General features: G+C 34.4%; 1 protein-coding gene across 1 annotated transcript in view; it reads right to left on the bottom strand.

Annotated features, from left to right (window-relative positions):
• MCTP1 (multiple C2 and transmembrane domain containing 1) overlaps nucleotides 1–27,930 on the bottom strand; it is a 148,635-nt gene that overhangs the window by 94,711 nt on the left and 25,994 nt on the right. Inside the window, exons 3-10 of the mRNA XM_026672656.2 lie at nucleotides 23,652–23,794; nucleotides 23,190–23,269; nucleotides 22,124–22,232; nucleotides 15,338–15,376; nucleotides 10,918–11,082; nucleotides 7,659–7,789; nucleotides 5,920–6,106; nucleotides 1,018–1,111 (exon numbers count right to left, since the gene is read on the bottom strand). Coding sequence (XP_026528441.2) covers nucleotides 1,018–1,111; nucleotides 5,920–6,106; nucleotides 7,659–7,789; nucleotides 10,918–11,082; nucleotides 15,338–15,376; nucleotides 22,124–22,232; nucleotides 23,190–23,269; nucleotides 23,652–23,794 — 948 coding nt within the window. The remainder of the gene's footprint in view (nucleotides 1–1,017; nucleotides 1,112–5,919; nucleotides 6,107–7,658; nucleotides 7,790–10,917; nucleotides 11,083–15,337; nucleotides 15,377–22,123; nucleotides 22,233–23,189; nucleotides 23,270–23,651; nucleotides 23,795–27,930) is intronic.

Raw genomic sequence — 27,930 nt, 5'->3', positions numbered from 1 at the left:
CATTTTGGTCATCCAGGCGGGTGCTTATTCTTATGTATGCCTTGGTTTTCCAGGTCAATTTTATCTTTGGGGTTGCTAAGGTAAAATTGACCTGGAAACAAGGCATTAAGTCCCTGGCATCATGCCCGCCTCTTGGACAGACAATAGAAGTAAGCACCCCCTGGATGAACACAAAAATGCATCAAAACTGGAACACTCCTAGTCCAACATGGAAGCCACAGGTCATAGCATCACTTCAATGGCCAAACCTGGCCACTATAGAAACCCTAATCAGAATCATCGAGAAGCCATAGAGATTGAAAGACCGAAGCATGAATAGAGAGATGATTCACCAGGCTGTCAATCATTGAAGCCTGCACTCACAACAAAAATCTCCACCCACAACCAGGCACACCTGGGCACGACCTGATACTCAGCTCAAACACATCCCAACCAGGCACCCAGATGGCTCCTAATAATGATGCCGTCATTACCCGGCACTGCCTAAGGCCTCCTAGCAACACAATGCTGCCAGCAATCAGATACAAAGAGCAAAGACAGACAGAAGTAGAGACCAATCAAGCAGCACAGCAACTCCGAGATAAACACAGACCAAGACTCCACCAATCAGGATGAAGAAAACCATTCTGGACAGCAAAGCCCAATCAAATCTGAACCACTGTAAGTCTGACTCCGACGACACTCGAAGCCTGATGATGGCAGATGATTCTGCTCTTGCTAACTTTAAAGACAACAATGCGTGGAAATACCCAACAAGCACCATACATGTAAGTACCCGAAAACTTAAGAAAATATATATATATATATATATATATATATATATATATATATATATATATATATATATATATATATATATATATATATATATATATATAAAATCAGAATTCATCACTAAGCAAGAATAGAATCCCAGCAAACTTCAGTTTTTTATTTGCTAGACTGTTGTTTTTGTAATGTATGTTATAAAATTAGTCAGTGGTTACTGATTAGCATAAAAGTGGAAATAGTTCTTGCCTGTAACATCAGCTGCCATCAAACCTTCTGCTCTGATGACCTTTACCTGGAGAAATCCCACATCCTTTATGTTTTGAAACATCTGCATTAGGTTCTAGAAACATACACAAAATGTAGGAAATTACACTGAAGTCATAAAAAAAGCAAAATATGAGGAGACCATTCCCTCTTAAAGGTTCCAAGTTGCCCTGATGGCTTACATCACATGTTTCTAATATATCCTAACTGTGAAGCTCCACTTAGGTCTGACTCAACGTTTTATTCTGGAACTGTCTTGCTTGGCAAAAAGGCTCATTGGTCACAGCTTGGCAGGATTAGTCTTAGCTGTAGACAAAAAGAATCCAAAAAGAAATATGTAGATGTTTCCACTGCAATACACAGATGTCAAAGCTTTTATATATGTATGGATCCTGGATTTAATTTCTAGGGTTCTTTTTCTTGGGTCAACTTTTCTGAGTCAGCAGGTATTTGACTGATGTCTTGACTGCCTTGGAACTGCAGCTCATCTAGTTCCATTGGCATGGAACCCACTGTTTCCTGCTATACCACTTTTATTCCTTAACATTAGTTAACATTCAGTAGAGAAAATATTCAGTTCTAAACCAAATACATAAATTAACAAGTCTAATTTTAAAATATATTTAATATTTATTGTTTATTTTAAATCATTATTTAATTGCAATAGTGTCCCATAATTTTATTAAATGACATCTTGGTCCTAAGGTATTTCTATTCTACAAAGCAGAGATTTCACAGGTTTTTGAGAAATAATTTAGAAAGTGGAATGTTTCTATGAGTTATCTGTAACAAAACTAAAATTATGCGCACACAAACATATTTCTGTATTACTTAGCTTTATTCCCTACAGCTTCCTCATAGTCTTCACAAAATAGTAATTATTTTAATTTGTTTATAAGTTTGTTAATAAGTTTTAATTGCATAAACACAGCATGTGTTCAAATTTTGTATATTATTATGGTGTAAAACTATAGTTTTATAATTATTCTATGTAACCATTAGTTTATACAGTATAATTAAAATATTTTAAAAAAGTGTGTTTAAAAATAGTATTTATTTTAAAAAAATCAGGAAACAGGAGGTAAAGAATGAATTTCTAAACATTTTCACAGGTTAAATCCCATTAAAGTAGCAAACCTAGATTTTAACAAATGTCTGAATTAATGCTCTTTTCCATTATGATGCAAATTTTAAATTCTTAATCATATTCTGTTTAACAAAAATGTTTTCTGCTTGAAAAAGTTGAAATCTTAACCATGTATTAGACAGGCCTATTTATAAATAAGAATGAGACTCAAAGCCCATAATATACATCTCAGAGATTAGAAACAATGTTCAGCTGAGACAATGTAGTTTATATAGCGCATCTTCATATATCTCTAGCATTCTATAAGATCACTAATACTATATCTATTAACTTTTAATTTCATAATATTTGCCTATTAGAAATTTTCTTAATCAGAGAGACAACCTCACCTTCTATCTCCCTTTTTTTTTCTTGATGTGGTTTAAAATTGGCTCTTAAAGAAAGCAACAGAAAAATGCTGTTTGTCATTACTTATCATTTATTATAGTTCTCAAAAAGGTATTTTTTGTCAATCCTAGCATTTAGCACAGATATTTTCCATGCTACGTTGAACAAGGGAGGCATGGTGAAATTAAAAGTCTTTTTTGTGGTTTTGAAATTACATTTGTTTTGCATTTCCTGTTAATGCAGAAGAAAAGCAAAAATCGACCTTTTCACCTATATGCGCATTCCGTTCATTTAAAAAGACCTGGCAATATTTCGTCCACTATTATTTGCCAGTGGGATAATTATAGTTTGAACTTTTAGATTTTGCTAGTCAGCTGATTTAGTGCAATTTACTGCGTTTCTGACAAACTCAGCCAATGACATACTGCAGATTATTGTAGGATTTTGTGAAAAGCAAATGACTTTAATACATTACTTTAAACATGCAACTTAAAGTAATGATTTATGAGATGATTATCAATCATCTTATTTATGAAGACTGTTGGAGGCCTCAAAACCCAGATGGTATTGGAGGCTTCAAATTTCCATAGAACAGAAATCTATGATTTGCTGTGAATCCTTTCAGCCCTCAATAGATGGGAAAAAATTGAAATGCTCTGGAGATGAGTCCTCTTTATTTTTTTAATGAAAGGCTGTATAATATATTTTCTGTATAGCTGCAGCAGCTGTCAGCAAGAGCATTTCAGTTCAGCTCTATTATGGGAGAACCAATACCCTATCCTATGGCATCAAGATACACTGAGGGGCCAGCACTGATTGACAGCTTGTCACCATGACGTCTTATTCCATCTCTGTTATGGAGAAAATTAATGTCACACCACCAGCCTTATGACTCGCTGTCATCTTATAACTGCTCACCTTTTATCAATGCTCTAAATAACATTTCAAGCCCCATCGTCTCACGGTGGACAATCCGGTCAAGGGACATTAAATCGGATGACTGTGAAATGTCATAATAAAAATGGAATGCTAACAACTTCTTCACTAAACTAGCTTCTCTGGTTTTTAAACTGTGACAAGGGGGAGCAGGGGTTCAGGATACCCGTTCTGAAAAGGTCACAGAATCTCTCTTTTGGTCTGCTACCCATTACGGCCCTCCTCCCATCCCAAAAGGAATTAATCTTTTCATACAATTGTGATAAAATGGTTCAAACGGTAATGCCTCTTTAATTTGTAGGGCTCTGATGTTCTGCTACAAATGGTTAAATGACAGTAATAGAGTCATTTTCCAAGACTATTTGATCTGATGGCAGGGTCAGTGCATTTACTCTTTTCAGTCTCAAAAATAGGGCAAAACACATTTTTAAATAGAAAGATCTCCTTCTCAATACTTTAAAAATAAAACTTTATAAATAATAATTTTAGAGTAAAAAAAAAGGTTATTAATTTGTCAGTTACCCAGTAATATTTACTACAGATTTAGTGAAGGATAACAACACTAATATTGAAGATTTCCTGTAAAATATATAGGGTTAAAGATTTGCTACAAAAATATTTAGCTATTTCCATATACAGTATACTACGATGCTGTTATTTATCCAGGATTATTGCAGCTATGTATGGCTCATGTTGATGAACCAAGTTATTCAGCCTATAAGTAACAATCTAATGTCTGAAATAAACATTGAAAATCAGTTTTTCAATGTCATACTTTTTTTAAAAAATGCTGTTGCTATTCTCTATTAAAATTTGCTTAAACTAAAAAAAATTGAGAAAAAAGAGATGGAGGTTCAAAAGTTGTGGTTTACTGGTTATTTGTTTATTATTAAAAGATAATCAGAACAATGAACATCCTTTGCTTCATGTTTTTCTGGTATACTGGAGACCAAAATGCATATTTCATTAAAATTAATATCTGAGAAATGCATTTATCTCCCAAGATATAGTCTGACAGATTAGCTTGCCTTAGTTGACACAAAAATCTGAAATAATATTGGTAATCATTAGTTTTCAGATGATTTAGTACATTTCTTAGTTCTTACTTGATTTTAAATACATAATGGTTAGCCTTGCTCTAAGTTTTACCTCTATTAAATTGTGTTTATGATAATACTATTGGTGTATGATGTGTACAAGTATTTGCAGGCAGCTGATTTAGTGGAGATAGGTAGAATAAATTTGCTGCAGCACAAATCCTGCTAATCTGTTTGAAGAATATTGTACAGCAATGGTACTAGCACTTCATATTATCTGCACAGCCTGATAAGGTACATCTTTATTAAATTCGCTTATTGAGAGGATGTCAACCATAGAATAGGAATATTTTAAAACAAAAAAATTAAACAGACCTCTGTTAGTCAGAGTTTAGCTTAAATGCAGTGTCTAGAGATAACTTCTAAACACCTGGCAGACCTATACAATAAAAGCTTTGTAATTTTAGGGGAGATAGCTTTTCTTCTTTCTTCTTTGTGTTTGGTAAGTCAGTTTTAGTGAATTCAATATTAATAAAAGCTGGAGTAAGAGCTCCCCTTGCTGTTCCTTTACTAAAACTACACAATTGCTTTTATGATACAAGGACTGGTTATTCTTCAAAACATTCAATTCAGATTTTAAACATTTGTATCCTTATTACTTCTTTATGTTAGATTTCTAAGCTACTCAAAACATCTGATTCTAATAGAACAAATCCCTGAAAGAAGGGCTTTGTTTTAAACAATACCAAGTTGATCCATATATAAAGTTCAATTCTTCAGCTACTTAAGGACATTACTTGTTGGCAAAGTCAGTAAGGAAATGTCTTCATTACAACAAGAAGTTAACATTTCAGTGAAAATCAAGTAAAACTACATTTGTACACACATATATGTATATTAAAAATAAACAGAATAATCTTTATTACCATAAACTAGCTACCTACAAGAGTTAGTACAGATGAGACACTGTATATATAATCCTAATAGAGTGAGCAACAGGCAGATGAAAGAAGAGACAACTATAGCGGCCATACTAAACTGATTTTCAAAGGAAAGTGACTTCAACAATTTTTAGTACTTTATAGGTTAGTTTCTTATCCATACTGTTTCCTTTGGGGTGGGGGGGGTTTATCTAGAAGGAATAGATCTCTGATTTGTGGGCTCTTCTGGACGCCGGACTACTATAAGTGGCAGAAGTTGTGACCAGGAGGATCTCATCCAGGATTTGATCCCTTATTTTTATCATTTGGTAAAACTGTATTGTATAGTTTTATAGCTACTGGGAGAAGGACTATTATGGCAGCATATAAACCAAGTAAGTAAGTAAGCAAGTAAGCAAGCAACTAAGTAAGTTTTCCTTTTACATTTTCTTTTACATTTCACTGTTTATCATTATAATGTGTATGCAAAAAAGAGTAAAAAAAAGATGCTGCATACATATCTTTTTAGGATTTCTTTCCGTTCCTTTAGATCTTCCAAGGCATTCATTGAGAAGTCAGAGATGCTGACCGCAGCTGAAGCAGTCAATGTAACCAGCAGTATCAGATGGCCTTCGCCTTCTTCCAGAGGCAGCTCTAGCTTATGAGTATGCTCTTTGCTTAGAATTGACAAGTCAACCTGGCACCTAGAAACAAACATTTTCTTTAACATGTTGTTAAGTTTACAACAATGCTGTGAAATACTGTGAACGCAGTTACCCAAAATGAACTATATTATATTTACTTCATGTTTTCAGGACAAAGTCTTCAAATTCATCTATTTTATCATTCAGCAAAACAGATATTTTATAGAATCATATTCCTGCCTATGAAGTTGAAATGCTAGAAAACAGAGTACTAGAAATGAAATGTTCCTTTAACTTCCTTGTATAACTTTCAAAAATTCATAGCAAGAGATCCAATGCTAATATTGACCAAACTCCTTTTGTTGACTGACCAGCAAAGAGATGGAAGTTCCCCTCTTTCACTACAGGCCTATGATCTCTAAAGACTACTCTAGAGTTAGTGTGGAGGAGGGCAATCCTGATTTGGGATGGATTTGGGATGGAAACAGGGACATCTAAAGTCTTATTGATCAGATTTCAATGTATATAACGTTTCAATATATATAACCAGAGATGTAACTGAAATCTATCTGAACTTGGTTCAGAGTGCAACACATGTTTGGCTACACATTCATTTTTTTCTACAATCACAATTTATCATTATATCCCTCTACCTATGGGGATCGATCATTCCAGCCATAAAAGGAGGTGGGGAAAGAGACAGAGTTTTAGAAGTATTTCCCAACCAGCACCTAGTAAGTCAAAAAGAAAAAGTAGATTTTGTGCTCCAAAAAATCAGTATCATATGAGCAACATAACCTGGATATGGAGCTGGGTATAGAAGCAGATCTATCTTTGCACATTATTTACAATTCCGGTGGCTGATAGCAAACTGTTAATAGGCAAAGTACTTCAAAAAAGCAGGACTTAACTACTCAATTCAAGAAGAAGAACTACCTCCAATTTAATTTTAAAAGTTATTTGGAATCAAAACAAAAAAACATATAGACTCCCTTCAAGAACTACATCTACCTGAGGAGCACTGGTGCACAATGATTAGAATGCAGTATTGTAGGCAAACTGCCCACAGTCTGGAGTTTGATCCTGATGGGCTCAGCCTTCCAAAGTCAGTAAAATGAGGACTCACGTTGTTGGGAGAAACATGCTGACATTGTAAACTGCCCAGAGTGCTGTAAAGCTCTATGGGGTGATATGCAAGTCTAAGTTATGCTACCTTGTTATTGCTATTTATTTAAAACCTGTAGCTGCCCATATTATATCAAAGATCATGTTCCAGCTTCTGATGCTGACATTCTGCCTTACATATGTAATATATACGATGCTAGATAGATATAAAGTATTGTATAGCCAATAACTGAGTTAATTATCAAATACTACCAATAGAACCCTAATCTTGTACCATAAATCTTTTAAAATATAATATTGAAAAGGGATAGATTTTAGCTGATATGATCTGCCATCAATACATTAAAAAACCATTTCCCTACAAAATTAGGCTATTTCTAAATGTTATTTCTTCTTTTAAATTCAAAAATTTACTTCAAGCAATTCAAAATTATATGTTCTCTTCTTCAAAGCTCATCCTCATACTATAAGTTATTTGTAGACAAACCTGCCAATAAAATCATCCTTTTTGCCAGCATCTCTGTCCCATACTGTAATATCAATAATTCCACCTCGTTCCTCATAAAGATGTAAGTCAAATTGTTCCCTCCACTTGGGATTCAAAGTTTTTGACATTATCTAGAGAGAGAGAAAAAAACTTGAGTCTTGATGCCTTTTATCTCCAAGAATAACAAAATAGAATTTTGATTATTTTAATAGTTATACATTTACCTACTTAGTTTTGGATTTAAATTATTATTTGTCTTCTGGATAGCAGGAAATATAATATTTGTCCACATTTATTGAAATGTTCACTGAGAACATATTAAAATTTTCTCAAAACACACAAAAAGTATGACAATTATAACAAGACATTATTTATTGCACATTTGCTTTTTATATCACAAAAGAACTGATATAATGAGTTTCTAGTAGTTTCTCCTTCAAACTCTTAAAATAGATTTAACTTTTTTCTTGCTTGGAGACACAGAATGAAACAGATGTTACACCTTTTTCAATCTGAAATTCATAAAAAATTTTCCTCAGTACTTTTCTTTTTAAAAAAAACCTATAAAAAGATCTGAATTATTAAAAACAAACATTATGTAAAAATAAAATAGGACATCCCTCATTCAATTCTTAAAACTACATAAAATGTATTATTTAATTTATTACATAAGAGTTTTTACTCCTGACCAAAACAGTATCTCCGACAGGAGCACAGTTCACCTACCTTCACATGACATTTTGAAACATTGGCAACCGTTTGTATTTATGACAAGTTGCCAAGTGCTCTGTAATCATGTGATCACAATTGGCAATTTTCTCTGCTGCCTTCCCCAGAAAGTTAATGGGGAAAACAGCAGAGGATGTTGAAAGTAGACAAGGATGTTGGATTTGAGGTCCATTACCCTAAATGCGAAAGAATTTCCCCTCCTGTCTATGCAGGCAAGTGAAATCCTGCTGAATGCTGGAGGAACAGACCTCAAATCTTGGGGAAATGCTAGTGAAGGCCAGCATTCAGAGTCTTCCAGAACACTGACATCTGATAGTGTTTTCACCAGATTTGAGGTCTGCTTCTGCAGAGCACTAAGGGATTTCCAAATCTAGCAAAAAAAAAGCTTACAAATATCATCATTCCCACAATTGTTCTCCCTGGTGGGTGGAGAGAGGGCCCTGGTCTTCCCAGTAGAGTGGGAAGGCTGGGTCCTTTCTGTCCCTCACCATGCCTGGGAGGTCCAGACCCTCTTGCTGTCAGGATTCCGGCAGTTACCCCAATGAACTCTGCTTAATAACTGCAAGATATAGGATTGCTATTGTTGAGTGAAGCAGTCACATGGGTGTCTCCCTTAATTATCACTTTGCTCAAGACTGAGATTCTGTATCCCACTGCAGTTGTAAATAGAGGACTATCTGTATTCTTCTTCAAATTAAAAGCCAGTAAGAATGTGGACTCATACAAATCATGGGATTAATCTTTGGGGTCTTCTAGACCACTGGTTGCCAACCAGTAGGCCGGGGACCACTGGTGGTCCAAGAGAAAATTTTGGTAGTCCACAGAGAAATGTCACCCCGAAAGCATCCCCCAAAGCAATTAATCCAGGCTGCATGGGAACACTACGGCTGTGTCGCCCACATGGCCCGCATGGGAACACAAGGCTTGTGTTGCTTGCATTGCGAAAAACACAAGGTAGTGAGGGGAGGGGAATGGGCAGAGGGGGAACTTGCCTCACATGCCCCATGTGCCTCACCTAGCCACTGGCTGCTTCTTTCCACTTCTTTCTTCTGCTTTTGGCTGCACGCAAGGAAAGCAGCAAAAGTATTTCTTTCTCTCCCCCAACCTCCGCCAGAAATGAGTCTTTGGGACCCTGCAATGCATCCTGCTCCAAGAGGCTGCACCGGTGTGACAAGTCTCAAAAAGACTCATTTCTGGTAAAGTTTGGGGCAGAGAAAGAAAGACTTCTGCTGCTTCTGCTGGTTTCCTTGCATGAAGCCAAAAGTCTCTCTCTCTCTCCCCCCTCCACCCACCTGAGAACAGAGCTGGAGACAGCATTCTGCGATCCCAAATAAAGAATGATCGATTGGTAGGAAAACGGGGTGGGGAATTTTCCTGCAGACTTTTTTGGGGATTTTCCCAGGGTCTCTGCTGCTTTCTGCAGAGACCTTGGGAAAACGTCAGCAAGCCACCGCAGTCAAAATTCATATTAGTGGTCCGTGGGATTTAAAATTATGAGTTTGATGGTTCCTGAGGTCGAAAAGGTTGGCAACCCCTGTTCTGGACCCATCCTTTACTCAAAGCAGAAATCTTAAGGCCATTCCAACAGTTATCAAATGTTCGTTTGAAGATATCTAATGACAAGAGCACACATGATTCTAAAAGGCAAGATGTTTCACTGCTTAATAACTGTCAGGAAATTCTTCTTTATTTTGAGTTTGGATTTCTCTCTGTAAACCTTCCACTATTTGATTTTTATCCTACCTTCAGGCATATAGAGAGTAAATCCACATGCTCTTCTCTGTGATGGCCTTTCAAATATTAGAAGACTATTGTTATGTTTTTCTTTTAGTTTTATGTTCTAAACAAATCAAGTTCTTTTAATCATTCTTCACAAGGTTTATTTTCCAAACTTTACATTACTTTTGTTGTTATCCTCTGCACTTTTCTTCACCATCCTTCTTCTACTTCTTGTTACAGAACCCAACATTTATCTATATTTTGTGGAATATAGCTCAATGCTCAAGTATCTGATTAAGCCCAGGTCTAAAATCATATAATTGTATTTGGAGGTTTGATTTACTAAGTCACTAGCTTTAAATGTAGAGTTCTAACACTGCATAGTATTAAGGCTAATCAAAATTTCATTATTGCAGTAGTATACAAATAGAAATAGAACAACTGTGGCAAAAAAAAAGCAAAGGTAGTACCAATAGCAATAGTTGCCTTGGGTGCAATTCCAAAACAACTGGACAAGATCGATATTGCCAAAATCACCACCAGTCAATTGCAAAAGGTGGCTTTACTTAGAACAGCTTACATCTTATAACAATATCTGTAACACCATCAAACATCCATATCTGCCTATCCCAAGCCCTTAGGAAGGACACGATAGTTGGATAAAAATGCCAAATCCAGTCTGAACATCTGGCTGACCATGCAACAAACCATAATAGAAAAATAGTGATTTCAGCAAAAATAGTGCTGAAGTTACATTTTAAAAAACCCGACTAAAGTCTCTAAAAAATAGTTTAAGAAAATCAAAAGTTACCTTACTCTTGTACTTCTGATGTCCCAGCCGAAATTTCACATAGGGATCACTCAGCCCATTTGGGTCCATGGCTTTGAGTCCACAACCTTCAATTAAAGTGATACTGACTATTCCTCTCCATAGCTGAGCTTTTTTGTGCAGGTCTGACAGACGTACACTCTGGGTCTGAAAATTCAGGTGCAAAGAGAACTGTCATATACTAAATCAGAAGCAAACAATAACTTGGTAATTTGTTTTCAGAACAGAATGATTATTTTAAGAAAATGTATAGGAAAGGTACAAAAATGTCTAAATGTTTAGGAAACTTCTTTGATGAAAACAAGATTTTAGATTAGCAAGAAACAATTGCTTCTTAGTCTTTAGTATTACTCTACTTTTGGAAACAATAATATCTGTCAGAAAACTATGCCTTAAATCCTGATTGTGTGAATAGAACATATCTGATATTCATGAATAAGGATTACCCAAATCCTCACTGTCTCTACTGGCTCTTGAACATTTATTCCTATGCAAGATTATATAAGTAAAAGTAAAAAGCTCCATTTTCGCTGGCAGAGGCACCACGGGCCGATCCTTTGCTATTTCAGGGCGGCTCCGCAGGCCAGATCTAAGCACCCTGCAGGCCTTGAATTTGACACCCCTGATGTAGATGGTATAAAAATGTCACAGATTTCTTGTTAAACTGGAGTCTAGTCAGTAATCCTGGGATTTTGAGGTAATTTCTTCATTTAAATATTAACAAAGCCAACAAAATTTCATATCAGCTAAGATCATGGTGAAGCTGGAGTGAGCGCATCCATCCTGGTCCTCCTTGATCTCTCAAACAGTTTTTGATACTATAAGCCCCTGGCTATTGGAGGTTAGGAGTCACTATGTGGCAGTGATTAACCTCCTTCCTAAAAGTCAGTTTTAGTCAGTGTTAATGTGTGAAGAGATCATGTCTGCACCTCCTCACTTGTGGGGTTTGTGGGTTTGATGCTCTCCCCTCTCCTATTTAACATCTACATGAAACTGCTGGGTAAAATCATTCATTGGTTAATGCTTAGCTATCATCAGTATACTGGTGAAACCCAGCTTTATATCTCAAACCCAAACTGCACAGGTGAAGTTGTTGATGAGGAGTCCTTGGTGTCCTCTGAGCTTGGTTGTTTTCTTGTACACTATCCAAAGTTTTTTGGAGTAGGCAGCCATAAACAATTTAAATAAATAAAAATAATCAGGCAGATGCTAAAATTCTAATCTAACACTGATCACTGAATTAAATATTGGAAAAAAGAGTAGTTTTGACAGTAATTCCAGTACATAAAAAAATGGCATCTACACAGACCTGAAACAAAAGAAAACAAATTGTGAAAAGACACACTTTTGTGAAAAGGTGTTTTTTCAGCAAAACAAAACGCAGTTCAAAATAAATCCTCTGAGATGTTAGAGCTGATATTTGTGAAGTTCAAATGCATAAATATTTAGCTGCCATAAATTATTTTTGCAGGTTATCTCCAGATTGTAACCACAACTAATCTACCAAGTCTTATTACTTGCTCAAAAAATACAAGTACATAATGATATCCTGATAATGCTGCATAATTGTCAAGAAAATATTTTATACTTTTTGTATGGAAGTATAACTTTAGTAACATTATAACGAGTTCAGGGGTGGGATTCTACCAGTTCTGTCCAGTTCTATAGAACCCCTTGTTAACTTTCTAAGCAGTTCGGAGAACCGGTAGTTAGAAGCAATCTCCTTTTGTTTTTTTTCCACCCTTATTACATTCCTGGCAGAAAGCCTAGACTTCCTGTCTCCGGAGCTTCTGAGGCTTGGCTTTCTTAAAGGGGAAGGGTTGTTTTAAGATTTTTACACTGCTGTTGGGAGGAAATACTTTCCCGGACAATCAGCACTTTGAAGAAATAATCGAATAATGAAGCAAACCTTTTAGTGGCAGGGAACCAAGATGAGTGACATTCAGCAAGGCTTCTTGGCTAGCTAGAAAGATTGACATTCAAACGTGAGTTTACATACTTTTTCTGAGTTTTGGTCTAAAACTGGTTTTTGGTGAAGGTTAATTCTGTGCTTGGCGACATTTAATCCTGTGTTTATTGATGGGATAATTTTCCCTATTCAGCTTCAACAAGCAACAGCTACTTTGTGATTTAATTATTTGTATTGTGTTTGAATTTTTTCCTGCCTCATGGTTTCTTTTTCTATCTGGGGAAGGGGTCTTCCTTCACTGCTTTAGTACTATCTGGCACTGTCCTTTTGAGGTATACTTCCAAGAGGCAGGATGCAAGCTTGGCACTGATTTTTTTTATTGCCTTTCTGGGGGGCATGTGACCTTTCCTTAAATCTGGATGATTTCCTTAGGATATCTTATGAGGTGAGTGAGTGAGACCAGCTGGTATCTTTAAGTAATGCAAATGGATCTAAGGATTGCTTTTCCTGGGTGTGCTTTTTCTGGAGAGCTTAAATGACCTCTGCTAAACTCTGAGCAAGAGTTGGCTACTTGATAGTTATCACTGAATTTTAACTATTTTCATTCCTCAAGGTGCTCTGGCACCCTGCCTGATTTGTAACTCTGGCTTGCAGGTATTTTTAATCTAATAATTGGTATTTAGGGCAATTTTTGCAAGCAAAGAAGCTTTTTGTATGTTTGTACAGGTAATCCTTGGCTTACAACAGTTCATTTAGCAACCATTCAAAGTTACAATGGCACTGACAAAAGTGACTTATGACCATTTTTCACACTTATGACCGTTGCAGCATCCCCACTGTCATGAGAGACCAGGCGAGGAGAAGCACCCCTTGACATGAGTGATGTCAAGTTGGCCACGCCCATCCAGTCACATGACCATCAAGCCACACCCACCAACTAAGCCATGCCCACAGAACAGGTTGTTAAAAAAACTGAATCCCGCCCCTGAACGAGTCCATACTATTCACAAGTCAATGCAAAAGCAGAAAAAGCTGTTCAAACTGCAAACTGAATTTGAGAACAGAAAAATTCCTTCTTAGGTATATTAAATCACATAATAACTCCCATTCATGTCCCAAGAATAACCCACCACAATTATTCATGGATAATTTCTGGTAACTATGAATCTTTTTTCTAATACTGAAAACAAACATGTATTTTTATTGGTCTTATTTCAAGAAAGGCACTGCATCAGCTGCAAAAGCAAAAAAAACATCAACCCACCCTCTATAAATTCAGTAATGTCAACAATTACTGGGTGGTCATTTTGCCAGAATTGGATCCCAAATAAAAATTAAATAATCAGAAGGAATGGTAAGAAACAGCAAATATCTAGGAACAATTGTCAGATACCTCATCCTACCTTCTAACACTATTAAGAGAACAACACAGCTGTATCTAGAAAGGCAAAAGCTATTTTATTCATAGGAATGTACACAAACAGAATCAACTGACGTAAGATTGCTAACAGACAAGAACAACAAAAACTTGTACCAAATGACAACAACAACCACCAGTATTAGATTCTTGTTCCTTATTTTTAGCATGGAATTTATGATTTCTAGAAGCAAAATGTTCTAGAACGTAACCTTATGTATCTATACAGGTTGAAAATAGCAATTATTTCTAAAGGCAAAACAATGGATGGTGCTGTCAGAAGTGATTAACCGTTTATCATATTAGTGTCAGAATGATAAAAAATTAGGGGATTTTGTTGTGTGTTTATTTCAGTTTATGATTTAAAAGAGGGAAAATATAGTGAAGCACTATAATAATGAGGAGGCAACAATATCTTACGAGGCATAGTGAACTTAAAAAGACGCTACAGTAGTACTGAGGGAGGCAGTTTACTATAAAAAACGTTAGTGTAAATATTTTATATGTTTTAAAAATAAACTATTGAAGTATGAGGTAAATTATACAGTGACAAATGGATATAAAACTTCTTGGAGCATATAACAAGCAGTGAAAACAAAGCTCCATTCTATACTTTTGTCTACTTTTAAAATATATATATCAAGTTGCATGCATATCTGCATTTCAAAAAAGAATAGAAATATTATATTTCTCAAAATAGAGAAATACCTAACATACCTATACTCCTTCCTCCTGTTACTTTCTTCACAACAGCAACCCTGTGAGGTGAGTTGGGCCAAGAAAGAGTGACTGGCCCAAAGTCATTGATCTGGCTTTCAAGCTTACAGCAGGACTAAAATTCATAGTCATCTGGTTTCTAGCCTTAATTACTGAACCAACTTAGTTCTATATGTCAGCTATTACCAAAGTATATATAAAGGATTTTTAGTAATTAAAGGACCATTCCATTGTCATAATTATATAGCATAGAATAAAATAATAAAATTTACAGAGAATAAGCTACATATCACAGCCTGAAGTTCAACGTGATAAATTATAAAATATCAGTTATTTCAAGGCTATATGCCAAGAATTACCTTACTTGTTCTTTTCCAACTCTTCCTCATTAGTATTGTCTGCAAATAAAATAGAGCATTTTAATCACCTTTTACTTCTTCATACAGAGGCTAACTGCCTTCTAAATCAGTAATGCATATGACAAAACATCAGACAAATTTTAAATAATTAAAGACAGAAATCAAACAGCCACAAACATTCACATTAAAACACAATTACGATTTAAACTCCTATTATTTAATGAAGAAAAGAAATTTTATATGGTAACCTGAAGATGTACTGAAAATCTCAAAAAGAAGAAGAAATGAAAATTATCTGGAAATAGGAGCATCCTACTTCATGCTACTCTTCTGCAGAGCACAAGATATATAGCAATTCAAGACCGCATTCAGCAATATGAGAGAGGAATCTCCAATATAACAAGTACTTCTGATAGGCATCCACATACAAGGAAAGATCAGTTTTGAACAGGTGTGAGCTGCGGTAGCGCAGTGGTATGTAGTATTACAGGCTAATTCTGCTCACATTGCCAGGAGTTCAATTCCTCTCGATCCTGACCTCGATCCTCTCGATCCTGACCTCGATCCTGACCAGACAAGGTTGACTCAGCCTTCCAACCTTCTGAGGTCAGTAAAATGAGGACTCAAAGTGATGGGGGCAATATGCTGACTCTGTAAACCACTTAAAGTGTGTGGTAAAGCACTTTGAAGCGGTATATAAGACTAAGTGCTATTGCTATTTGTTTATTAAATAATCAGTGTGTTTATTTGAATTAGATTATTTTAAAAACAGTTTTTAAAAATTCAGGCTCTATTGTCTTATGCTTAATTTTTTTAAAGTATTTTTTTAAAGAAAATGCCTTAGCACTATTTAATAGTCAAGCCTGAAAGGCTTCATAAATACAGCTGTCTTTTGGCATGCATGTTACAATAAAAAAATTTCAGTGGAGGCGTAAAAGCCGGAGAGTCTTGGTATCATATTTTTTGTGAATATAACAAACTACCTGGCATTGCTTTTCAAAGGCACAAACTATTAAGAGTTCCACTTTGATGAATAGCTGCTATGCACCTAACATCAACTAGGGTCCCAGAGTAGCATCCCAAAACTTAAAGCAGTTGGAAGATTGCTGAAGAGCATCTGAAGATAGAAGACTGATTCCCTGATAGTGGAGAATGATCTTAGCCAAAGCTATGCACGCAGTGGAACTCAGGTGTGAAAACTGCACTGAAAAACATCCCAAGATCAAAGAGATCTATAAAAGTGATACTACAGCAGTCTCTTGACTTAAGGAGTTTTTCTTAGACTGTCTACTATTGACCTCACCCCCTTCCTAAGAGGTCTCTCTAGGGGGCATGCATAAGCGCACCAATGTGCCTACCGTCCCTGTCCTATTGTTTCTTTTATTTTTCTTTTATTTTTCTTATATGTACCCATTTCATGTATTCATAACTATGTATACACTTATACTTATTATCTTGTAAACAATTGACAAATTAAATAAAATAAATAAATAAATAAATAACTGTAGTTAAGATTATAATCATGAAGCCTAGATAAAGAACAAGTATAAATCACAGCTGATATCTGAACCTGTATTTTTTTAGTATTATAGTATAAAGGGCTACTCCAGTGAACCAGTATGCATTAATCAAGATCAATAAAGGCTTGACGTGTAGGACAATGTTCAGTCCCGGAAGAAAGCATCAGTTAACAAGAGGTCATGGAACCAAGAGAAACTAGGGACTGTCATTTCCTAAAATCAGGATCAACATAATGGGATTTCCTTTTATCACTAAAATCCTGAGATGGAGGAACAGAAGAGCTCTGTTTCTGGTATAGAGAACAAGATCTTGGGCACTTCAATTACAGGTTTCTTCCTTTAAAATTGAGGCCTAACTCTGAATGGACAATAGAATTGTAGGCAGGATTGAAGATGGAGGAAAGGATGGCAGGGTAAAAGGATGGAGGATGGCAGGGTAAAAGATCCACAAATACAGGGCTCAGTATTTGGAGTAGAGGTCTTTTCGTTTTCTTATTTAATCATGGTCACAGATTTTGGAGGGATGTGTGTTTTAGCAAATTTAGCAAACGTTGATGATATACAACTTTTTTTTCCTTGTGCCAACAACAAAATTGCAGAATCCAGAGAATTCCCAAAGGAATAGGGATGTACCAGAAGTCCCCAGCCACTTTTCAAGCATTGTAGAAAGATGAAGAAAGGGAGTGGATGAAGAAAAGGAGTGTCCTGATCTTGCAACAAGTATTTGTATATGTGAGCAATTAGAACAATAAACTTTTCTTCAAAATCATAAATCTAGCCCAAACTTGTAACATTTTGATAAAACAGATTTATAGTGTATAAGAACAAGCAACAAAAGAATTTTACCCAAACACAAAGTCATCAGAATTTAAGGCAGCAATAAAAAGGAAATCTTCACAAAAGAACCGACAAAAGATTATCACAACCTCATTGTTCTAGCTACACTAAATGAACCAAATTTATGTTTGACCTTGATAATCCTTGTCTGATCTAGTTTTCTCACATATTAATCTTGCTAGCATATCTCAGAATTCCTCTGCAATTATGTCTTCAGTGTTACCATGTCTGTTATCTAGATGTTTGAGGGCTGAGTGAAGGAGACACTAAGTCAAAGTCATGGAACAGGGTACAGTTGGTTGCTCTCTGTATTTCTTTGTTAGGCCTTTACAACACCAGATCTACTTCTGGCAAAGCTTCTTCCTGATCTTAGGAGGGTTGGTGAAACACTTCATGACAAGACACTATTATACCCTAGCATCTCCCACCACTGTTCACCTCCAAGGAGAAACTCATAGGCAAAAAGAGGAATTATATTATTTACAAAAGTTTGTTTTAAGTCCTCTCTCAGCCTAAGAAAAGCAATAGCTGTGTCCATCCAAGAATGCAAAAATTAGTATAGCCACAATGGAGCCTTCAGAGCCATAGAAACAAAGTTTTAAAAAAAGCATATACAGGTAGTCCTTGCTCACGGATGGTAGTTGGGATTAGGAACTTTACTGTGAAGCAATGTGATCATAAGGTATCATGTGACTGTACTGACTTATGATAGCACTTCCAGCAGTTGCAGTCATTTGGCAAATCTCACATGATAACCCAGTATCTCAGGATCACGTAATCATCATTTGCAACCTTCTGCCAGTTTCCCTTTGACTTTGCTTATTGGCGGCTGTGGTTAAGGTTGCAAATGCAATTATGTGCTGCAAGATATTGCAAAGTCATAATTATGAGCCGGTTGCCAGGCTCCTGAATCATGAACATGTGACCACAGGGACACTACCTGTGGTGGCCTATCAGCTGCCAGCAAAACTAGCAGCAGAGTCAGACGAGGAGGAGGGGGAGCCTAGGCCAGGTTCGGAGCCTTTGGAAGGCTCTGATGAGGAAACAGAATCAGAGGCAGATGCATAAGCCTTCTGTCCACCCCCAGGGAGGCAGCTGTCTTTGGGGCCTGAGCTGAGTGAGGAGGAGGAGGAACAGATGGGTGCATATCAGATACGTGTATGCATGGAGAGGAGAGCAATGGAAGGCAATAAGCCAGCTCTCAGGAAACAGAAGTCGTAGACGCTAGCCAGCTCCTCTCTGGCTGGGAAATAAGTAGGGGTTTGGGAATGGCCTGTAGTTGCAGAAAACAATTCATTTTCCAGTGTACATCAATCCAGTTGGAGTCCTTTGCCAGAACCAGGTTTGTCTGAATTTGAGGTGCCAATTGAATCTGCCTGCTGGGAAATAACAGGGAGTGAATTTGTCTCAGCCTGTGTGAACAGGGACTCTTTCTGCTTGGCTTAATCATTGAAAGGAGTTTCTATCTTGAGTTCTCATGTGTACAGAGACTGTTCTTGCCCTGTTTCAGAAGGGGGAAAGACTTTCATTTGTGACTAATTACTTTTGGGGTTATTTATCCGAAGTGATAAGACTGTTCCTTCCCCATTTGAATAAAGGGGTTTGTTTTATTCATGAGTAACTGGTTTCTCATTGCTTGCAAAGGCTGGGTCAGAACAATACCATGGTCTATGCTGCAACTACAAGTAGTAGTTGTAAGAACCCTTTGTTCAGAATGGTCATAATTTTGAATAGATGAGCAAGAACTACCTGTACAAGGACTTGTAGCCTTTGACCAAAAGTTGCTCATGCATGAAAAATGCCAATAAAACCTTGTTTTAACAAATTGGGAGAAATTTTGGAAATAAGTTGAATAAATTGAAAACCTACATTATCACAGTAATGCAAATCATATCACTTAATTTACATAAGGACATTACACAAATGAAACGGATTACATCTGTTGCTGATATCATGAGGAAAATAATAGCAGGCAGCATGATACTGGTATTACACTAAAACATCATTTGATTAATGCTACTATGCAAATTATGTAAGATGCAAATCATATAATTTGTATAATTGTGATATCATTATACAAATAGTGTAAATTACAAAGGACACGAAGAGGTATATGAAGCTGCTTGTGTTAAAGTCTGGAAGATTAATTTAATTTAAACATTAAATTAAAATTAAAGTAGAACAAGGTAAAAAGAAGTGAGAAGTGAAAATTCTAGAAGCATTGAGAGAATGAATGAATCAACTGTGAGAATGACTATATTCACTGCAGAAACTGAAAACAAACCGAAGAGATTCAACAAAAGTTGCATATCCATGCTATGAAGAAGTGTTCCCACCAATAAATTATGTAATTCTAGAAGACTGCATGTTGTCATGATATGTCTGAATCATGGAGACCACATGAAGAATCTAAGCATCTACTCCCAAATATAGAAAAGTTTTTAATTATATTTTAATTGTTAAAATAAATTAAAAACATTTTGAAAGCATGTCATCTCTTAAACTATGAGAAGTTTTAACTGGTGTAGAACAAACCAAAAATAGTTTTTTATTCAGCTACCAGTACTCCATTAGCCAAACAGAATGTTTCTGCTGTCCTTTTTAGCACCATTAAAACTCCATCATTAATTCCTAATCTAACACTTCAATGATTCAATTCTTTTCCCTTCAATTGAAAATATGTTATTCTTTTGCTTCTATGACCAGAAACATATTCATAAAAAACATGATCTATAACATGTACTTGATATTTCAATTTTCCAAAACACTTTAACATGTATTTGTTAAGATGGATTTGAATTTAATCTATTTGAACGTTCATTAATTCATGAATACTTACACTTACATCTATTTTAATCAATGTGTCTCTGTGAACATGTACAGAGCATAATATTAATTTTAATCAATCCTTTTACAATGAAATCTACTTTCAACCTAATAATAAATTAGCATATAACCATTCTATCATATTATGCAACATAATATGGCCTACATCAAGATTCTTTATGTCTCAGGCAACCATGCATTGGCTTTTTGGCATTTTACATTCATTATGAGATATATGTTATTAAAATCATACACTATACATGGCAAAAACTTGTAATGAAATGCTCTTCCATTCCACATGTTTTGAAGTACTACAAACTCAAATTTTAATTCAATATTTTTATCCTATTTCTGATACTTTTCAAGTCACCATTACAGTATGACTGGATTGTTGATATCAGGTAATTAAAATTTAATTTGTTTTGACAACATATAGGATAAATATCTGATGAAAATTCTTCCATACTATAAATTTTTAATTCCAAATTACTGTAACACAAAAGCTGACTAATTTGAAAAGTATACAATGGCAGATATCTACTAATTTTTCACAGATAACAAAGAATGACATTCCATAACCATTTTTCTCTTCTAAAATTTTGCACAATTGTGAGAGTGATAAAATGGTACAGAAGTTAAGATATTGAATTATGATTAGGAAGACCCAGAATCACATTCAAGTACATAGCCTCAGTAGGTGGCTTTGAGTAGGTCACTATCTCTCAGCCTAATTGATCCTGTATCTTGATGGTTGTAGGAGTGAAACAGAATAGGCAGAATTGCCTTAAATCTTGCTGAAAGGCTGTGCTTGGCATTTGCATGGCTCATTAAAAAAAAGCTGTAAGTGAGGCAGAGTAAAAATCTGATTCCATTTAAATGTAACGCAGTTACATATAGCATTTAATAACTTCACTTCATTCTGTCATATTACAGATTTTAATCTGGTAACAACTTTGGGACATTTTTCAGGGCTGTGCTGGTTCTCCCTTCTAAAGGCGAAGTAATAAAAATATTGAATAATATTACCTAGGAAGAGATAGTTGGACTCATATTTCCAAATAATGTTTTTTCTGACATATCAGTTTAAAGATATTTACTTATGAATATTTGAACAAGATGACTTTTTTATTCCAAGCATCAGATTAGTTTGTTACCAATTCTTAATAAAGCAATTCTTGCTTCTGGCCTCTTTTTTTGGCCTGTGCATGTTACAGTACTTTCAAACAAATGGTGAGGCATTTCATTTTTTTTCTGAAATTGTTCACTATTTGTTTCTTGAATGGTGAGTTTCACGGTAAATTGACCTTGAAAACAAAATCCTAGATTTGACTTTCTTTGCATGAAATATATTCTATACTAACTATATGTTCTGTTCTATTAGCATCTCATTATAATTATATTATAGTCCAATCCATCACAAAAGTTCATCCCTAGCTGCAAATGTTTAGAACGTGGTATTCAATTGCATACATTCATTTAAATACAGACTCAGAAAAAAAATTACTCTTTTAATTAGCTTCTTGACAGATACAAGTTCAGACATTTATAGGCCTATTAGAAACTTAGAAGTTTTGCTTATATGACTTATTTAGCATACCCTTACCCCTTCCCTCTGCTGCTCTTTTGGGATCAGCAACATGGTTAACAGTATAGTCCCAAGATCTTGGTCAGGATAATGTGGGTCCTTCAGACTCAAGGTAACATCAACAGGCCTAGAAAAATAGGTCAATAGAAAAATGAAAACACTAAAATTGATGCTTTTACAGACTGCCTACCTCAGGATAAAGAGTTTAAGAAGTCATGAGTTATGTTTTGCTTTCTGTCTACTTCACTAAATAAACAATGAGGAATGTAAAGCAAGAACAAGGATTTTTGTTATGGATAAAGCTCTCGATGTATACCAAGGACTGTCCGACATCTTAAAATGACAGGAACACAATGTTCACATTATCCTAGACAAGAAACTTTGCTCTGTACAAACTTTTATAAAATACTTGAAAGTTTGGATATTTTTCCATTCCCAAACTTTCAATATTTAGTAAAATCAATGTAAATAGGTAGTTGAGTTACAATGGCAATCGAGAACAGAATTTCTGTCACTAAGTGACAGAATACAAAATACGACACCATGTGACTGCGCTGCTTAACAATACAATCCCAGCAATCCCTTTAGCTGTCATTAATTCAATTCTACTGGTCATTAGCCAAGCAACCACCATGGTCCAAGCCATTCCCAGCTTGGTCCTTTCCAACTCCAAGACTTGTTTATTCCAAGGTAAGGGACTACCTCCACTTCAACTCCCCATTATTGCCTGTTGCTTTTATCTCTGCAAGTGTTCAGACCTATGTAGAAAATATCTGGGGCCATTTGGATAAGAATATGATGGACACATACCACCACAAATATGGAGACTCTACTATAGCTGATCATCTAAGTTCAAACATTGTACTCTTCCAGTTTGAAATGCTCCCAAAGTAAGTTTAAAAGATTTAAAACCGAAGTAAGGCAAGTTCTCTTTTCATAAATTTGTGATAAGTACTGTAGTACTTTTAATTTAACTAGTATTGGTAGTATAGCATTCAGCTTATTCTTTTTCATTCTATGTATCCCTAGTCACATTGAAATAGAAAGAAATACATCATGAAATTCAATGAGTTTCATAAAATACCTATTTTGTTCTAGGGAATTCAGGTCCAAAAAAGCTGACCCCATGAAATCATCTTGAAGTCCAAAATCATAATCAAAAACCTAAGATGAACAAACAGCACTTTAATTAATAAAAGCAGATTTCATAAACTTAACAAGCCAACGTTTACACCAATAGATACATGAGGCATGCTATTATTAGACGATAATGCAAACTAACTGGTCTCAAAGTTCATGTACTCGTTTTTATAAAATACACCTTTAAAGTTCTATTTTACTATTTCTTTTTCTGGCTGGCATAATTTACCAAACATTAATCAAAGTTATAAAGACTTTATTTTATTGTATATTTTGATGACTATTACAATTTTAATAAGGATGTTGTATTGTGTCTTTTAACAATATTTTTGTAATAAGATTAAGCTATGAGATCAGTATGATATACCATTATTGATATTTTTAAGGAGAACTGGATGCAGCTTACCTTTATATATAATTGCTCTCTTAAGTGTTCAATAAGAATGGAAGTTCCTTCCTCCCAAACAGGATTAAGATTCTTACTGATTGTTTTACTTCTAAAGATTTCTTTTCCACCAAGTTTAAATTTGACATATGGATCACTTGTTCCTGAAACAAAAGTGAAGGTTATATATAAAAACTAGATGTTATTGGGAGCTCATAAAAACAATAAGCAGCTAGTTTTCTCTTTTTAGATGACTTGAGTAACAAATATTTTTCAAAGATTAAAATAAGAGATTGAATCAATTCTATACATTGATTTTCTTTGAAACTCAAGACTTGGTAATTATATGACAGGAAGGCTGTGTATTATGTATTGGTTGTTACCATATGTTTATTATTTATTTTCCTTACTTTATTATACATATAGGTTTTACCGTATACGGTGGATATCATGAAACTGCATAAGTGATTTTATACAGTTTCCTTAAAATTAGCACTTAAAAATATTCCTGAAAAAGAGAATAAACTAAGACCTCATACATTAATTCATAAAGCAAAATATGCAATTCCTAAAATAAAATATCTGCTGTTTTATATTTTAAAAAATTTAATGGTTGCAAAGAGTCTTAATTTCTACTTTAAAGTAAGCACTGCATACATATTGCACATTACTGTGAATAAGAGCAACTTGGAATGCATTTTCACTTAGTAAAAATCATTGCATAAATACAATTTATATTTTTGTAATGTTTCATCAGGCAATGACAAGGCAAAATTATCTTCCAGTGTATAATCAGGTTAAGTAAAAACAAAGTGAAATTAAGATTCTCCGTTTTGCCAAACACTGGAAATATCTTTTATTAGCCTCTTTCTCAATAACTAAAAGATTCTAAACATTATGCAACAGAAACAAACAAAATATTTGAGGTAAATCAAGCAATATGAAAAACACGGAAGCAGTAGTTTAATATCTATATTTGTTTTACACTGAATTTAAACACCTGTGTTTATACGCTATCTATCAAATTATCGCCTGATCTCTGAATAACTTTACATGAAAATAGAATATTTAGAATATTCACTGGATTCAGAATGTATCACAGAATTTAAATAGCCAATTACAACATTTAATCCTGCAATAAAATATGCACATGAGCAAAAGTGTATAGACATATATTTGCATGTATTATTTAGAAGGTAAACGAAATTTAGAAATTACACTGATGTGATTTAATCAATATTTACCATTAAAAGTATCATGCCATGTAAATATAAATCTGAGTAAGTTGTCCATAATAAATATAGCCTGTGTTTAACATATTTCATTCATTTCCATTTTAATTCAAAATGCAAATATGCGAAGTAAGTTGTTTGAGTAAACAATGTTTCAAGCAGACTTCTAATATTAATCGAAATATTTAATGGTTTTTTATTCTGTATTCTAATATGGCAATTGTTACTTTATTTAAAAATATATTTTTAAAGTATTTTTCGTCTCACTATTAAAAAAGAACCTGAAAGCAACTATAACAGCAACAGTCTTTCCTGAGCGCATGGTGGCAGTATGACAGCAAAATTCTTTCTTTTGACACTCAGTTACAAACCTGCACAAATCATCGGCTCATAAAACACAATCCTGTAGTCAATATTAGACCCAATCCTATTAACAGATGTCCATAAATCATAGATTAAACACATTAGTAAAAATTATTCAGGATAAGTTGAAATATACCATGTTTGATATATTTACAAATTGCTGGAAGAATAAAATTTGATTTTAAGAATGAAATAAGAATGTTAATAAGAGGCCTTATGCAAATCCAGGAGAATTGGTTAGGTTGCATACAGGTAATCCTTGACTTACCACCGCAGTATTATTTACGGCATTATTATTTATTGTATATGTCATGTGTCAAATCATATAATACATACAATGAATAAATAATGGGAATAATTCTTGTTCTATATAAGAACCTTAAAGCATTATAAGCAGCACCAGATTTTTTCCAGATTTTCCTATACCTTTCTTATACTTCTTCTGATGGCATACAGTTACTGAACCTTTTCTTCAATTCATAGGAATCAAATGAACTGCCACCTTACGTATCAATTACCATGAAACAGAAAAGAAATAAACAAATAACAGGTCCGTTATTTTGAGAAACTATTTAGACTACATCAATTTCATCCAATATACAATTATGTGACCACTATCTTGCTGAATTCTGTTGAAATAAATTTTATATAAAGTTAAGTTTGTGCAACAACAAAACTACTGTTTTACGGAGTTGAAATATTCACTAGTTTGTAACCTTACTTTCTGGTCTGTTTTAAAATGGTCCTTATAGCATTTTGTTATAGAGTTCATTTTTCAAGAGAAATCATGCTATTGATTATTAACCTTACTTAATGAATAACATATTGCCATAATTTTCTCAATTTCTTCTATTAGTAATTCTAAGCTTTTATATACAGTACTCAATGTATACATGGAATCATTTATGATTCTCAGAACTATCATTCTGACAATATTACTGGCAAAATTTTAGATTCTTCATAATTACATGATCTGATCCTCTCTGACAAACAATTCACCAGACTACATATTAAAACAGCAAATGTTATTCGCTAGAAATGGGTGAATTAGAGTGCTGATTCATAATTTTATCACATAATTTGCAGAATAATTTTGCTGGGATCTTATTTATCATTATATAATATGACTTTTCATTTGTATCAACTCTCATCCAATGACACCCAAAAACTTCAAAAGAACAGAAGAATGCTAATTATGAGTCTTGACAAATTTTACTCTTCATCTTCCAGTTTTTCCCCATGTAGTGAATTTTAGATTGTACCTTTATGAAGTCATAAATATCCCTCTTTTTCATCAATTTTATTAAATATACTATGTAAGTAAAATGAACACATCTACACAATTAAAACAACACTTTTATAAAAAAGAAAAATAGAAAAAGAAACTTTCCTCTTCATCTGCACATCTCTTTTGTGTTCTATAAAACGTTGCACACAAAGTGATCACTCATTAACTAAAATGAATTAAATACAATTTTCAGTCAATAAACAGAACACATGAATAGTCAATCTTATAATTCAGCTGAAAGAACTCAAGAATTAAAACAGTCATGCAAAAGTAATTACCTAATAAAGCAGCAAGTTATTTGCATTTCACATAATTTATATATTTCATTTAAACTCACATATTTCTGGTCAGACAATCAATCAATGTGGCAAGCAAAATTAAACATCATTCCAAAGATTAATGATAAATACAGTTAACATTAATATTATAGATGTGACATTAGAGATTTCCTAACTATTAAGTAGGGACCAAATATAACCTGCAAGCTGGCAAACAGTATCTGGGGAAGTCATGTCTCTGCTAGCAGACCTATCTTTGTAAATACCTCTTCTGCAGTGTTCAGAAATGGTGAATCAACTTTTTTTAACAAGGATCTTAGAACAGCAGCCTATAGGTTAATGAAAACACATATTTTCCATGACCTGATCTTCATTTTTAACCAAATCTAAAAGATTTATCCAAGAGGCTCCACATAAACACAAACCAAAAGGAATAGAAAACTAACCTTAGCAAACACTTACTATATTACAATACTGTCATATTCATAGTTAGTTTTAAACAGTTTGAAAGCCCTATCCTTTTAGAATTCACAAAGCAAAGCTTTTCAAATTTCATTTAGTCTAAGTCAGCTGTGAAACTATCTGAGATAGTTATCTATTGCAAAGTAAATAAGGTGATTTAAAATGTGTTAAACTTGTTAGTGAGCAGACTACTGTATCTCATTGAATTGCTTATTATTATATATTCCCAAAGCATAAAGCAAAAGGCTGTGAAATGGGATTAAAATTACCAAAGAGAGATGTCTGCTTTTGTCAAAATATCAGTTAACATAAAAACTAGCATATTAACAGCTAATGTTGGTATATGCCTATGGTATCTATGAAATCAAACTACAATCTCATTAAAGGATTTTCCATTTTATCAGAGCAGCTTTAAGAGTTAAGAATAAAAAAGCCAAATGCAATCTTTTTTTAAAAAAAACTTGATTTCCAATTGTAACAACCAACCAATTGCAATAGAATTCTCGTCATGTTTTGCCTCTTTGATTCTGCTCTTCCTATATCTATTTGAAGACTCACAGAATTGCCAATATTAGTTGGTATTAAACTGACAAAGCAGAACACACAGTGATCTAAAAAGAAATGATTGCTTCAGTGGTAAACGATCCCATTTCTAATCTCCATTTATCACAAATCTG

The sequence above is a fragment of the Notechis scutatus genome, chromosome 2, assembly GCF_049901735.1.
Source record: "Notechis scutatus isolate UNSWTSFEM ecotype Mainland chromosome 2, rNotScu1.2, whole genome shotgun sequence".
Lineage (NCBI taxonomy): Eukaryota > Metazoa > Chordata > Lepidosauria > Squamata > Elapidae > Notechis > Notechis scutatus.
This window is presented reverse-complemented; position numbering and strand designations above follow the sequence as displayed.